The sequence below is a fragment of the Vulpes vulpes genome, chromosome 3 (assembly GCF_048418805.1).
Source record: "Vulpes vulpes isolate BD-2025 chromosome 3, VulVul3, whole genome shotgun sequence".
NCBI lineage: Eukaryota > Metazoa > Chordata > Mammalia > Carnivora > Canidae > Vulpes > Vulpes vulpes.
This window is the reverse complement of record NC_132782.1, coordinates 51,758,184-51,773,229: the sequence shown is the minus strand read 5'-3', so window position 1 is coordinate 51,773,229 and position 15,046 is coordinate 51,758,184. Positions and strand designations below refer to the sequence as shown.

Here is a 15,046-nt window from a genome sequence, read left to right as displayed (position 1 = left end):
ACTTAGAATCACCTGCACAGAGTTTCTAAGGAAGAATGGTTTACAGCCATCAGGTTGAATGAAGTTAAGGCTCAGTTTGCTCCTATCCATATCATAGCTCAAATCCTTGTAGTGTGTCAGTGGGGCAAGGAGGAAGAAGTTGTGCATCTTTAGATTTCATGTATTGTTTTCCTTAGTTGTAGCTTTCTTTGGCAATTATTGTGAGTTCATGAACCTCGTATATAATAACAGTTTTCTTCATGGAATTCATTGTTTATGATGGGCAAAAATTAATGTACATTCTTAACAGACTCAGGATGTCAACAGTTATCATCCATTGTTACATGATTTTTTTATATTTTTTTCTCTTTTTTGATGATCAAATGTCAGCACAGGAAAGCGAAATGAATTGCCTCCATGTAAAACTACGACTCCATGATGGAACCAGTCATAACCATTTGCATATACGTAATTGTGATTTTACCTATGTTAGGTACCACTCCTTCCTACCCCCTGCCCCCCATCAGGAAGTGAATTCATTTCCTGGTGGAGAAAGCCTTCAGTTGTTAGTGCTTAAGGGAAAATACTCTAAAATGCATTGTGTTTGTTGCAAATGAAATTCTGGTCACGCTTACAACCACTGTACTTTACTATCAAAAGCACAACAGTCAAAGATTTCCTTTGATCGAGGGGAACTGAAGTGTGTCTGCGTTGAGTTGTTTCACACAGTGTCTTCTCCAACATCTAGGTGAGCACAAAATGCCGAGGCCTCTGGTGGGAGTGTGTCACGAATGCTTTTGATGGGATTCGCACCTGTGATGAGTACGATTCTATACTTGCCGAACACCCCCGTATGTATACCTTAGATGACACCTTGCCAGGGAGGGGCTACCAAGCAACGCTGAACTTGGGTTTCCATTGTGTGTTTTTGTTTTGTTTTGTTTTAAGGATTTTACTTATTTGAGAGAGAGAGAGATAGCAAGAGATAGCATGAGCAGAGGGGAGAGGGAGAAGCAGGCTCCCCACTGAGCTGGGAGCCCCAGGTGGGGTCGACCTCAGGACCCCAGGATCATGACCTGAGCTGAAGGCAGACAACCGACTGAGCCACCCAGGCACCCCTGTGTGTGTTTTTTCTACATTACTATTGTCAAGTTGTGTCTAATTTTAAATGTGTTTCCATTAGAAATTTATTTTGGAAATGTGAATTGAAACATTTTGAGCTCATTTTATCATGTTCCATGTATTTATACATTCCTTCAGGGTAAAAATATAATTTATTCATCTCTGCTCCCCCAAAGAGCCTGGAAGAGCATCTTATACACAGTAGACTTAAACATTTTTTAAATTGAAATGAATTCTTCAGGGTGCTGTGATTCAAGGATTAGAATCGACAGATTAGACGAAAAGTATTTCGGAGATGTCTTTTAGCTGTGACATAAGTCAAACAGATTTACAGTAATTCAACTGGAGGTTTGCTGAGAAAGAAGGTGGAAGTAGACGGGCAGAGGCAGACAGAAAAACACATGGAGATAGGTAGGCAAAGACAGACACACAGACAGGAATTAGGGAATGAAGAAAATCTGTGTAGGTGATGACACATGGTTTGCAGGAATGGTAAAGCCAGCTCCGTCATCTTCCTGACCTTTAGGCTTAAATTTTAGAGGTGTTAGCAAGGCCCACGTTTCCATGAATAAAGAGATTTCATAGATTAAAAAAAGTTATTATTGATTCTCTCAGTTTTTCTCCATAGCATTTTTTTTTAATTTATTTAGAACATCCAATCATGCCAAGAAATAGCGGTTCTGTTCTTAAAGCCAATTGGTTTTGGTCTCTTTCAAAGCCGATGATGGGGTGCAGTAGGGAACAGCAACTTCTTTTCTCAAGATAAATGAAAAGCAAACCCTCGGAATGTGACTTTTCCCCTGGACAGCTATTTCAGTCCAGGGATAAGCACTTAAAAGGAACAGTGGTCTAAAAACATCCGCTATTCAGGATTTGAGTGTTTTTTAACTTAATTCCTAAGGCCCATATTTCATTTTTTTAAGGCCTCTTAATTCTTTCTCTTTTTCCCTCCTTATGCTAACCTAATTCTACCTACAAAGAAGCACGATTTGGTCAGCAGGAATGTAAATTTATGTGGACACTAGACTATTCCAGAAATGTAGTGTGATGATGAGAGTGGAGGAAAAAAAAGATAAAATATTTCAAACTTCTAAATACTGTTATGTACATTTATGCAATAATAACAGAAAATCTCCCAGAAGCTACTGCACAGAGAAAATTGCTGTTTATATTTTAATATTTCTTTTTTAATCATTTGCCTATACGGTCTCACATTTTAAAATCTATTCTTACCTATTAATTTCAAACACTATCCTAAAGATTCATTACTTTTATTTTAAAAATTCTATCCTATGTTTAGAGACAACAGAGATGAAAATGCATTCTAAGAAAATGACATAATTATACCCTCTAAGTTAGCATATTACTTATGACATTTTATTTTTAGTCTTTGATATCTTTTATAGAATCACAATTAGATAACCTTTTCCATGGTCCTATAGACCCACAATTAGATAACCTTTTCCATGGTCCTATAGACCTATACAGACTCAGACAATTTTTTTTAGGACTCTTGTTGAATAACCCCTCCCCAAATCAGAATATTTAACATTATTCTAGCAGCCAGATCTCAGATAATTCCCAATAAGAAATTCCCAGAAAGAAATTCCTGACTGGTTAGCGTTAGCCATCTCCCTGCAGAGCTGCCGTCTTGGATCTGGGCTGGACATGGGGTTGATTGGATGACACCATAGGCATGACTCCAAGGGTCCTACAGAGCATCAGAAATCATACTCTGGGGGTCCCTGGATGGCTCAGTCAGTTAAAGGTTGGATCCTTGGCGTAGGCTCAGGTCTTGATCTTAGGGTGGTGGGACTGAGCTTCGTATTAGGCTCTAAGCCCAGCGAGGAGTGTGTTCAAGTTTCTCTGTCCCTCTTCTTCTGCCTTCCCTCGTTCTCTCTCTCTCTCAAACAAATAAATATCTAAATCTTAAAAAAAAAAAAAAAATCACACTCCATGTGGTAGTGAGGGTTGGAGAGGGGAAAACCAGGGCCATGATATTAAGGCATCCCGTTCAGGTGGAAATTCTGGCCTTGTTTGACACAGGTTCCAAAAGGGGACTTAAAAATATTTAAGGAAGGCACTCCAAATTGAGAGACTTCTTGGCTTGGGCTGCTGAGTTGGAGACCCGCTTGAATGTGTTACTTGAGGTTCAAGAAGATTGTTGAAATGTGAAAACTGATACCACTTAGTTACACATTTTTCTCCTTCCTGAATTTTGAGAAAAATGGACGTCAGATTTGGCCTAAATTAGAAAGTTAGGTCTAAGTATTTTGAAATAATGCCACATTTTAAGATCTTAAATAATCACCTATTGATTAGGTAGAATGTGGGGTGCTGGGTGGCTCAGTCAGGTAAGTGATCAACTCTTGATCTCAGCTCAGGTCTTGATCTCAGGGTTGTGAGTTCAAGCTCCATGTTGGGCTCTACACTGGGCATGAAGCCTACTTAAAAAAAATAAATCAGAAGCTGATTTTATGCATTGATTTACTCTCTTAAATGGATTATAGAAGTGCTTTTTTATTTAAATAAAATGGCCACATTTTACAAGCAAACTATTACTAAATAAGCCTTAAATGTATCTCACCATTGAGGAAAAATTATTTAAAATACAAGGAGACCCCAATCACTATGAAAATAAAACAAAGAAAATACTGTATCATTAGATGGCTAAAATAAAAGTAGCATTGACATCAGATAATTAACCCTCCATTTGAAACAAAATGTTCCTATTTTTAATTTAGCATAACTGGAATTCATAGCTCAAGAGGTTTTCATAGTTGAGAATGCTTCCACTGCAGAGAGTGATTGTTACTATTTCATTTTGTTTACCTGATATCTTCTTCCTTGGACCTTCTACCATATATTCCCATATGGCTATAGTTTTCAGTTTTGCTCAGTTGACAGTGCAAGGTTAAAGGGTTAATATGGAATGTTGGCCAAGAGTCACCACCTAAGCAATGAAAGAGAATATGATCTGGTTTCTGCACATAGTTTTCTACTATATAACAGAAGTTCCTTCTCCTTCTAAAAACCTGCTAATGGCTCCCACCAGCCTGAATTGGCAAGTGACATCTTGAAATATTTTATCCTACTCCTCGATATCAAATTTTAACCAGTTATAATAAATATATTTTTCAATAGAACTTCAAACAAATGTAGTGATCATTAAGTTCTTAAATGTTTATTGGGGTAAGTTCTGCAGAACAGATACTCTACTTTCAATTCAATATTCACCTATAATACTTGTGAACAAGATTTATTCCCAAACAGAAAACAAACAAGGAAACAGTTACTTAGTCCTCACTATATGCCAGGCATTTTCCTGGGGGGGCCATCAAGACTAAGTAATAATTCGTGCTTAAACAAATAATCATATCAATAATCATCTCATGATATTTTTGCATTTTATGAAAACATTCCACATTCACACAAATTTGAAGTCTAATTCTTTCAGTGGGCATATATTAATATATGTGAGTATCTGTTTTGGGGTGTACCTCTGTACCTTAACATGTTTCCTTCCTCTGACCATGATGTAACCACATGCCCTGATCTTCTAGTGAAGCTGGTGGTAACTCGGGCATTGATGATTACTGCAGATATTCTAGCTGGATTTGGATTCATCACCCTGCTTCTTGGTCTCGACTGTGTGAAATTCCTCCCTGATGAGCCATACATCAAAGTCCGCATCTGCTTTGTTGCTGGAACCATGTTACTAATAGCAGGTACTCTCTGCACTAGTGATGGGGGTAGGGATGCTCATCTGTGATATTGAGATGAAGAGAAGGGTGTTTGTTGTCAAGAAGTTCATTTTAGGAACATATGTGACTTGTTTTTCTAGTTTGAAGGACCAAAGAGCACATCCACCAACCTTACTTTCTTCAGCTGTGGAATCAGATAATTGATTTTTGATAATATCCCAGATCAAAGTTTATTGAAGTCCTCAAACTACTTTTTAAAAAATCATGTAATGCTTTAAAATTTTCAAATAATTTATTTTTTTTATTATTCACGAAGTTAAGTCCCAAAGTAAGTCCCAAACCACCACTTCCTTTCTTATACCCACTCCCACCACTTCTTTTTAGCAATGAACTAAATAGTGCCAAGTCCTATGTGAGACTTTTCTCATGTGCCAAGCCATTTATTTGATCATAAATGTAACAATAAGCAGATTATCTCCCTACTTAAGAACTAGATGGATAAATGGAGTCCTGAAGGCTAATAAATCAAGCATGACTAATAAACAGTCAAAAAGCACTTTACATGGTGTTTATTGATGAAAGAGCAAAAGTGATATTTCATGCAGGTCTGTCATTAAACTCACTTTAGTCTTCCTCTGTCACAACATGATGTCTTCTTAGGATCCTAATGCAAGTTGGGAAAAAAATACACTGTTGAAGCACTCAAAGTGCAGGAAGATAAAAAACCAATGAGCATACCCCCTCAGAGGAAAAAAAAAAAATCATTTTTTTTTCTTGATGGTAGCAACCAAAAATTAGCAAAGCAAATGTAACTGGGAACTTCATCAGGCAGTACAAGATGAAGAGATAAAGATTTTAATTTAAAATTTTTTTTTTTTTTTTTTTTTACTTATGATAGTCACAGAGAGAGAGAGAGAGAGACAGGCAGAGACATAGGCAGAAGGTGAAGCAGGCTCCATGCAGGGAGCCCGACGTGGGACTCGATCCCGGGTCTCCAGGATCGCGCCCTGGGCCAAAGGCAGGCGCCAAGCCAAACCGCTGCGCCACCCAGGGATCCCGAGATAAAGATTTTAGATAAAAAGTGCTTGTAGGCGTGCCTGGCTGGCGCAGTCGGTAGAGCATGTGATCTTGACCTTGGAGTGGTGAGTTGGAGCCCTACCTTGGTGTTAGAATTTACTTAAAAAAATAAAAACAAACACTTGGAGATAAATGTGTGATATGTGAGCTTAGGCCAAGTTACTTAACTGGTCTCCTTTTCTTGATCTGCAAAATAAAGTGAATCCCCAGTAATAAAATCTACTCAATTGCTGTCATGAAGATCCAGTGTGGGTAGAGTAAGCCCATAGCAGAGAGCCTAACGCATCATGCACTCAAAACTAGGGGCCTTCCTGAAGTTTTACACACACACAGAGTCAAGGCCTGATGATCCTCAGGCTGTATTAAAAAGTCACAAGAACTTAGTAAGTTTTCCTTTTTAAGACGTTTATTCTCATGTCCAGCCTAGTGATAACATTTTGTATGTATTACTGTGTCTTATTGAACAAATTTAAACACCATGTAATGCTATACATTTTTGCTCCAGAATACTTTGGAATATCACCAGATTCACCATTTTTGATAAAAAACAACAACAACAAAGCAAACTAAATTAAAAACAAAAACAAAGAAACAATGAGTTGCTGGGAAAAAAAATCCCTGCAGGAATGGATTAAGAAATGACAAAAGTAAATTTCCAGAGATGGCCAAAGGCTTGGAACCATCATTTGAAATTAGTATGCCATATATATTTATATAAAATAATAATTTTATTTATAAAATACTAAAGCCATCTTAAACTTCTAGATTACAATATTATAAAAAATATGTAGCAATTTATACCCTGCTACCTGAAGGTTATAGGTTCACGATCTGGTCCTTCTTAAACTTCTTGCATTAAACAATTGGGAAAAGAATGCAATGAAATGCTGAACACCATTTTTACATAACCTTTGGTCCCATAGTTCCTCACCTTTTTTTCCTTGCCTCTAAGCAATGATGTGCAGTTTATATGTTTAAATGTGAGAGGACTCTATTGGTATCATTTCAAGCCAGTCAAATTGAAAGATGGACTAAATTTCTTAATTTACTCTTACATGGTCTGGGAATGGTAGATAAGAATTTATTTTTTATATTTATTTTTTAAAGATTTTATTTATTTATTCATGAGAGACACAGGGAGAGGCAGAGACACACGCAGAGGGAGAAACTGGCTCCCTGCAGGGCCCAAGATCATGCCCTGGGCCAAAGGCTCTACTGCTGAGCCACCCAGGAGTCCCAAGAATTTATTTTAAAATAAAGACAGTTTTTACTCCATTTATTTGTTTTTTGACCCCAACACACTAAAGCTATTGACTTCAAAAACATAGTTTCCTTATGGGTGCTGATTATGTAGCTAATACAGCTTTAACTGTGGGTCTAGGTGGGGGGGCAGAGCATCAATAGAATATTCTTAAAGATATGTGTTTTTAATTAGAAAATCAGTAGAGAATGAACATATGCTGTGTATTATGCGTCTTCGATTTAGTGTTCTTTCCTTTTTCATATTTTTTTTTTACACAGCACTTAAAATATTGGAAAGAGGAAAAATAAAGAAAACCACAGTGATCATTTTAGGTTCAAACAAACAGAAACACTGCATTGTTTACTCTGTATATAAACTGATATATAATTTGGAAGAAATACACAATAGGAAGCAAAAGGAAGACATAGAAGAGGTATACAAAATTTGAGTTGTCCTTGAAACCATCGCATCACTATTATCCCTCTAAATTATGCCATGCATTTTGGGTAGCAGCTATATCTCTTTGAATTTAAATTTGAAAAGGCCTGCATTATTTTTAGCAACTTTCCTTTCTTTCAGGTGCCCCAGGAATCATTGGTTCAGTGTGGTATGCGGTTGATGTTTACGTGGAACGTTCTTCTTTGGTTTTGCACAATATATTTCTTGGCATCCAATATAAATTTGGTTGGTCTTGTTGGCTTGGAATGGCTGGGTCTCTAGGTTGCTTTTTGGCTGGTGCTGTCCTGACATGCTGCTTATACCTCTTCAAAGGTAAGAACAAAATAAAATAGCATACTTCCTTGTCTCCTGTAACAATCTGCCCAGCCTGGTGGAAACATCTTACTAGCACAAAATAATGTTGCATACTTGATCCCTACCTATTAAAAAAATGACACACTAAAAATTTCTGTTGTTCAAGAACAAATGATTCACAATATTTAAGCCTTATTACCTTGTTAGTGTTATATTGGGAGAAACAAACAAACAAACAAACCCACAGCTATAGCTCTATCCATTTTAAATATATAATGATGATTTCAATGTGTTCATAATCTCATATATATATATAAAAAACTTAATTCAATCTACTAAATTTGTACCTAGAATTAAATATGTAGACTGAAATCCAAGTCAAATATTTGTTGTTAAAAAAAAGTAATGTGTAATTAATGGGTTTTTAAAAATATAACTTAAAAAAAACAAGAGAATCCATCTCTTCATCAGAAAGAAAAGAAGGAAAGAAAGGAAGGAAGGAACAAAGGGATGAAGGAAAAGAGATACAAAGAAAGAAAGAGAGACAGAATAGGAAATTACCTAAGTTTTCAATCTAAAAATAACTTTCGAGTTGAAAATCTCAGATTTTCTTCTAGGGTTCTTCTTAGAAGATTCCTTCTTAGAATATTTATATTCTTGCCTCTTTATGAGAAGAATGTGTAAAATGACATTTTCTCCCCAAAGTTTGCTGAGTCTTAATTATTTTTATATCACTACATTTATCTCTTTCCAACAGATGTTGGACCTGAGAGGAATTATCCATATTCCATGAGGAAAGCCTATTCAACAGCAGCTGCTTCTATGGCCAAGTCATACGCGGCCCCTCGGACAGAGACCGCCAAAATGTATGCTGTGGACACGAGGGTGTAAAGTGCCACTAGTCAGTCTGCGTGTATGTTACTGAAATCATCAATCAATGCTCAATATGCTCGGGTTAATCCAGGAACATTTATTTAGACCTCATGTTTGTTCACCTAAATTAATTGCTCAGCTTAATCAAGAAGTTTGATTCTGGTATCACTGCTACTTTTCTGTTATTGTTATATTCCCCCCTCCTTTCTACCCTCCTGTTGCACATGCCCACACACACTTTCCCTGTATTTTCAGATAAGGTTGCTAGGATATACCAATGTTTGTTTGTGATTTCTATACTGCTCTTAGAGATTGTGACATGGTGATATTCAAGTAAAATGACACTTTAAGACTAGAAAGCAACCTTTGAAAGAGGCCAGAGATTCTAATCTTTAAAGGAATTGACAGTCTCTTACCTCCTTCGCTGGCTTTTTGATTCATTCTTTGGGTTCTCATTTGAGTGAGTTATTTGCCAACTTGGAAAAAGATGATTCTTCCAAATTTAAACTGGTATATCAAACCCTACCATTACTCTGACTCTATTAAAATAGAAAAAAATTAAAATAACAGTTTTATATACCAGCCACTGGTGGAACCTAAAGATAAGAAGTTTCTTCCCCTCCACACTTGGAATGTCAAAAGCCACTGCTAAATTAATACCAGAGCAGTGGTGGCTCTCTTTCTCATTAACAACATAAGAGATCTGTGTATTATTTTATCATTGCTGTAAACTTGCCTATATATTGCCAAATTGTTAGACCTCTGCAGCAATAGCTAAACCAGGAAGTTCATTCAATTCATTTATTGATTGGACATTCAAAAATGTTTCAAGAATGCACCATATTAGAATTCATTGATTCAGGCGTCCTCACACCACTGTATCCTCAGCACCCAGCAAAATATCTGACAGATGTTAACATTTGACAAATAGTTTTTGATTGGAAGAAATAAAGGCTCACAACTCTTTACTGAAAATAGGATCAATTTTTCTCATAAAATGTGTACTTTTTAGAAAAAATAGAACTATATGTTTAATTATACACTTAAAAAATCAGTGAATGATTGCTAATGGAGAGTTTAGTCATATTCATAATGTAATCATCTTAAATTTTTAAATGATAGGGTTTTTTAAAAGTTACATAATTTAATCTCGGGTTTTCTGATTTCTCGTAAATCACATGAATAGCATAAATACTCCTGCAGTACCTTAACAGACTATCCACTGAACTAGAAATTAGTTCTTTGGAAAATAGAGATTTAGTTGTGACTTTCCAAAGACCCCCAAAAGAAGTGTTTTAAAATTAGAGTTAAAATCATGTGAAAATGAGATGAGGAAAGCCTAATATGTGTATTTATTTTGTTGAGAATGGTGTTCATGACTTCACATGGTATCTGTCTACCAGTATTCTCAGGAGAAATTCTAATCGGATCTTAGAATTAAAAGTAACTGATTCACTTTTATTTCATGGATATTACTAACCATGTAATTGATATTTAAAAAATTATTTGTAGATCATGTTTACTTGTTATACTGGTATTATTTTATGTAGCTTAAAACCTCTTTTGTATTGTTCTTTTTTCACAACCTTGGTTTTTAACATTTTTATTTCCACTTTTATGATATGTTGTCTGTCATGTTTTATATATTCTAATAAGTCTCTTGAAATTATTGGGAAAAGCAGGGTAAAATTAATGAAATAACTCACTAGATTTTAGAGATATAAATTTTCCTTCCTTCAAGACTTCTTTTGTATGAGGAAATATTTCAGAGGATTCTGGTGATAACTGACATTGTGAATGTTTTGAAATTTTTCTCAATAAAAATGTTCCATATATCCTGGGAGATATGTTAAGTTTTTAAAAAAAGTTCTTTGGGAATGTTTATTCCTCATTCACTATTATTTAATGAAGCCTCCCAAAATAAAGCATAATAAAAAATACATTTTGTATAGCAACTAGTGACAACAAAAGGAATATTAAATAGTGAAGAAGTAATAATTGGCATGATGGCAACTCAACATGCTCAGAAAGAAGAATTAAGGTACGCCCAAGGTATACACATAAGATTACTAGGTTGAAATATTGAAATAGCTCACTAAATTCTGGATGCCAAAATTTGATCATATCCTGTTACTTGCAGCAAGAAAAAATAAAATGTAAAAAATTACAATTTTCTTTGTTTCTTTTCATTAACTCTTACTTTCCAATATCATGTTTTTAATTGAAATTAGACTTTTGTTGCTATAGATGTTTTATATGTGCATTGTAGAAAGTTGAAGAACAAAAATAATTAAAAAGGCATCTTCCATATTTTACAGTAAGGCGCCATGTTCTCTCTATCAAGAGCATCATTATTCCTAAAACCTCATTCAATATCTGCATATCCTTCTAGATAATCTATATTTATACACATATATGCAAAGACACACATATGCATATATTTCTTTTTAAGAGATAATTTCACGTATGTTGCTTTGTAAGCTACTTTTTTCCCAGTAATATCTCTGCCTTTTTGTAGCAAAAATTTTTCATTTATATCTAATTACCCATGTTGAAATTTCCCTAAGTATTTCAAAATGCACTAGACAGCTGGCTGGTCCAAACCAGAATCTGCATTTCTCTTGTTGTTATGCCCCTTAAATCTCTTTAATTCACTGACCTTGAAAAAAAAAATAAAACAAGGGTACAAGTTTTCTTTAATTTTATTCTGCTTTTTGGATTTAGTTTGGTGATGTTATTTAGCTTGTTTCTCTATGCCTTGTATTTCCAGCAAATTTCAATTTAAATTTAGAGACTTGATGGGCTCAAATTAAAAAGTTTTTAGAACACACTATAGTGATGTGATAGCATATATGGAGACTTAATATCTCGTTGATTCAGCCTCAATTATGCTAAAATTGTTCACTGGATTAGGTGATGGCAATCTAATCCATCCATTCTTCTGTTATATATATTTGTCCTTTAGTGACAAAAACAAGTGATTTTGGAAACTGTAGGAATATTCCATTCTCCATCAACTGTAATAATAATTTTAAAATAACACCTTTAACAATTGATAATCCTGATCTGAATCAATAATTGGTTAGGGTTTCTAGAAGGATGATTCTCTAATTATATTTTATTTACAACTGCAGTAGAAATTTGTAAAATAAGCCTACCTCTCCTCACTTTAGTCTGTGTAGTTACCATAACCAATCTGCAGAAGAGGAAGATTTTCAACAAAAACAAGTGAGGAAAAAGAATTCTATACAAAGAACAATGTGCACAGAGGATCAAAAAAAAGGCCACTGATGTGCTAAAAAAGACAAACAGTTCCATGCTCTTAGAGCATAACTGGGAGGAGGAGGTTTTGATATTCACAAATTATTTTAAAATGAAAAATACAAAAAGATAACATTTCCCTCTCTTTCTAAGATAGGAAAATCGAAGGGAAGATATTTGCTAAAAACTCTCAGTGCCATCATTAGATATACAACCCATATATAGAAGGTGCTAGTTTTATTTGGCCTGGTTTCCTTAATACAGTCAGCTTCTTGGAGGAATCATCTATGCAGCAAAGTCTTATTAAGACAGTTTTCACCATCACAGATGTAATTCTGATTCCCAGTTAATCGTCCCATCATATCTTTTCCTTTACACTTTAATCTTCTTTCAAGTCAGTTGTTTACTTTTTTGGTTTTGTTTCTTTGTTTCAACATTCTCATACTGGAAAGAATAGTTTCAATCTTATTTTAAGGAGATAAAATGAGAATTAGGTAGAAAAATAACTCTTGGAGCAAGTTTTGCAGCTTTTGAGCTCAGAAGTAATTGTTCCCAAGTAAATAACATTAGCCCCTGATATGCAGCAATTAATTGAAAGCAATATATTGCACAATCTGATATTGGTTACCCTGTTTCTATTAAAAAGAAACCTAGTCATTTGTCACTTAATGTTTTTATTGAAATAATTTTGTTTGTTTAAAATAAAAAAGGATAAGGAAGAAAACAAATAAAAAACACAATTATTCCAACATCTAGAAGAGAGTTGACATAGAGAAAATTATATATACATAAGATTTTTCCAAAATATAATGGTACAGAAATATAAATATTAATGTCCCTCTTACCCACCTCCATGGACCTCCCTTACAGTCTCTCTTCTAAGAGATGCACTTCTCATTATTTATGATATCCTTTCAAACAAGCAAACAAAAAATTACAATTTATGGTGTGTATAGATCCTTTGAACATGTATACACCATACTGTTAGTCAATATTTTCCCTTTAAAAATAAAATCAATATTTAAATATATTTATTGGCATTTTTCCATATCACCTCATTAATTTCAATGGCTGCGTAGTTCATTGTATATATGAACCATTATTATATGAACTATTATTATCTAATTTGTCCCTTTCAACATCTTCATTTTTGCAAAGTGGCAATGAATACTCTTTTAAAAATACCTTTGTCTTCCTACAGGATTGTAACTATAGCATTACACTCTATGTCTAAAAGTAGAAATGCTGAATTTATGTGAGTATATTTATATTTTTGTTTCCTATAGCCAAATTGGTCTCCAAAAAATATACAGATTTACACTTTCACCAGCAGTATATAAAAACGCTTGTTTCCCTACAGTGTTGCCAATGAAAGATGTTAGTAATCTTTAATATTGCTACCGATATTATGCGTAAAAAATGAGATCATATTGGTTCCTTGGTTTGCATTTATTTAACAAAATTGATCACAGTTGATCAACTTTTTAAATAATCACCTATTATTGTTTGAATATTTCTGTAAATGGAAATTATAAGCTTTTTGGTTTTTAGTCCCATGTAATGGTGTATACCATATTTCAAAGCATATATTGGTGAGCTGATCAAAGTATATTAAACTTACTAACAAGGGTAGTTGAAAAATTTTGGTGGTACATTAAATAGTTTTATTTTATAGCCATCTATTTTTATATGGATTTCAAAAAGCACATCTTCCACTTACAACACAATTTGAAGTTTCCATTAAAAATACATTTAAGTTTGAAACTGACTTGGTTTAAAATACATTAAATAAAAATATAAGTACAAACACTTTTCAGGTAATCAAAAATGAGAAGGTCCAAATTTAGGGAGTGAATTTTGGTATACAATGGTTTAATCAATGTAGTATTCTTAGAATAGAATATACTCTAAGCAAAAGATAAACAACTTATTAAATATACTTGCTCATGCAAAGTAAAGCCACAAGCTAGGATTAGAGTTAGCAAATGAAGAATGGACATATGCTCTGTTATATAACAAAATTCAACCAAGGAAATTTGAAGATCTAATTGGCTTATTGAACCATTCACGGATCAGGAGGCACCAGATCCAGCAAGTAGAGAGGCACTTTGAGGAGTTGTACAAAATGGAAGCGTTTCATAAATGGAAGGGGTGAGCACAAGGAAGTTATTAGCAAAAGGAAAGGATGGGTCTTGCAGAGGCTGTTTGCATGGTGTCATCATGCTAATTATCTCATCTTTCTTTGGGGGGCTGGAGAGGACCCAGATGTGATGGAAAAAAAAAGCTCATGACTACCCTTGAGGATGCATTTCAGAGGAGGTTGAAACTGTAATTAGATTGGGCATTATTAAGCCCCTAGTTTGGAAACCTCTGTGTAAGCCCCAGCTTAGGAACCTCTGTCAACCACCGTATTGGGCCTGCGGTTTTTCAACATATAGGATATTTCCAGAGCCAAAAAATAAGAAAATAATATTTATCATTTTGGCTATTTAAAGCAAATCTCAGCGATCATATTATTCCACTCATAAATAATTCATTATATACGCATAACACATAAAGACTTTTTTAAACAACATAACCACAATACTATTATCATTAGTCAACAACATCAACAATCTCCTTAGCATCAAATTCTTCAAGATATTTTTTGTTGTGACTGTCTAAAAAATATTTTTTGATTGGGTCCAATTCCAAACCCAAAATTGTTCGCACTTTGCTGTTGATATAACTCAAATAAAATACTGTGATTTTAATTTCTGTAATCTCCATTTGTATCAAGGTTTAGGAAACTTTTTTTTTAAGATTTTAAAAATTTACTCATGAGAGAGAGGCAGAGACACAGGCAGAGGGAGAAACAGGCTCCATGCAGGGAGCCCGATGTGGGACTCAATCCCAGGACTCCAGGATCATGCCTTGGGCCAAAGGCAGGCAGCAAACCGCTGAGCCACCCAGGGATCCCAAGGTTTAGGAGATTTTTGAAAAATGTTAATACCTTAAGTTTTCCTTTGCAAAAACTTGACTGCTTCCACAAAAC

At 34.6% G+C, this 15,046-nt stretch overlaps 1 protein-coding gene across 3 annotated transcripts in view; it reads left to right on the top strand.

Annotated features, from left to right (window-relative positions):
* CLDN16 (claudin 16) overlaps window positions 1-10,918 on the top strand; it is a 74,881-nt gene extending 63,963 nt beyond the window's left edge. For 2 of the 3 annotated variants that reach the window (XM_072752421.1, XM_072752420.1), the window contains 4 exons: window positions 728-830; window positions 4,704-4,829; window positions 7,705-7,896; window positions 8,636-10,918. In XM_072752421.1, coding sequence (XP_072608522.1) covers window positions 728-830; window positions 4,704-4,829; window positions 7,705-7,896; window positions 8,636-8,769 — 555 coding nt within the window. In that variant the 3' untranslated portion in view covers window positions 8,770-10,918. Of the gene's footprint in view, window positions 1-727; window positions 831-4,664; window positions 4,830-7,704; window positions 7,897-8,635 lie in introns of all 3 variants that reach the window. The other variant, XM_026007177.2, reaches the window with a different exon arrangement.
* The last annotated feature ends 4,128 nt before the right edge of the window (window positions 10,919-15,046 follow it).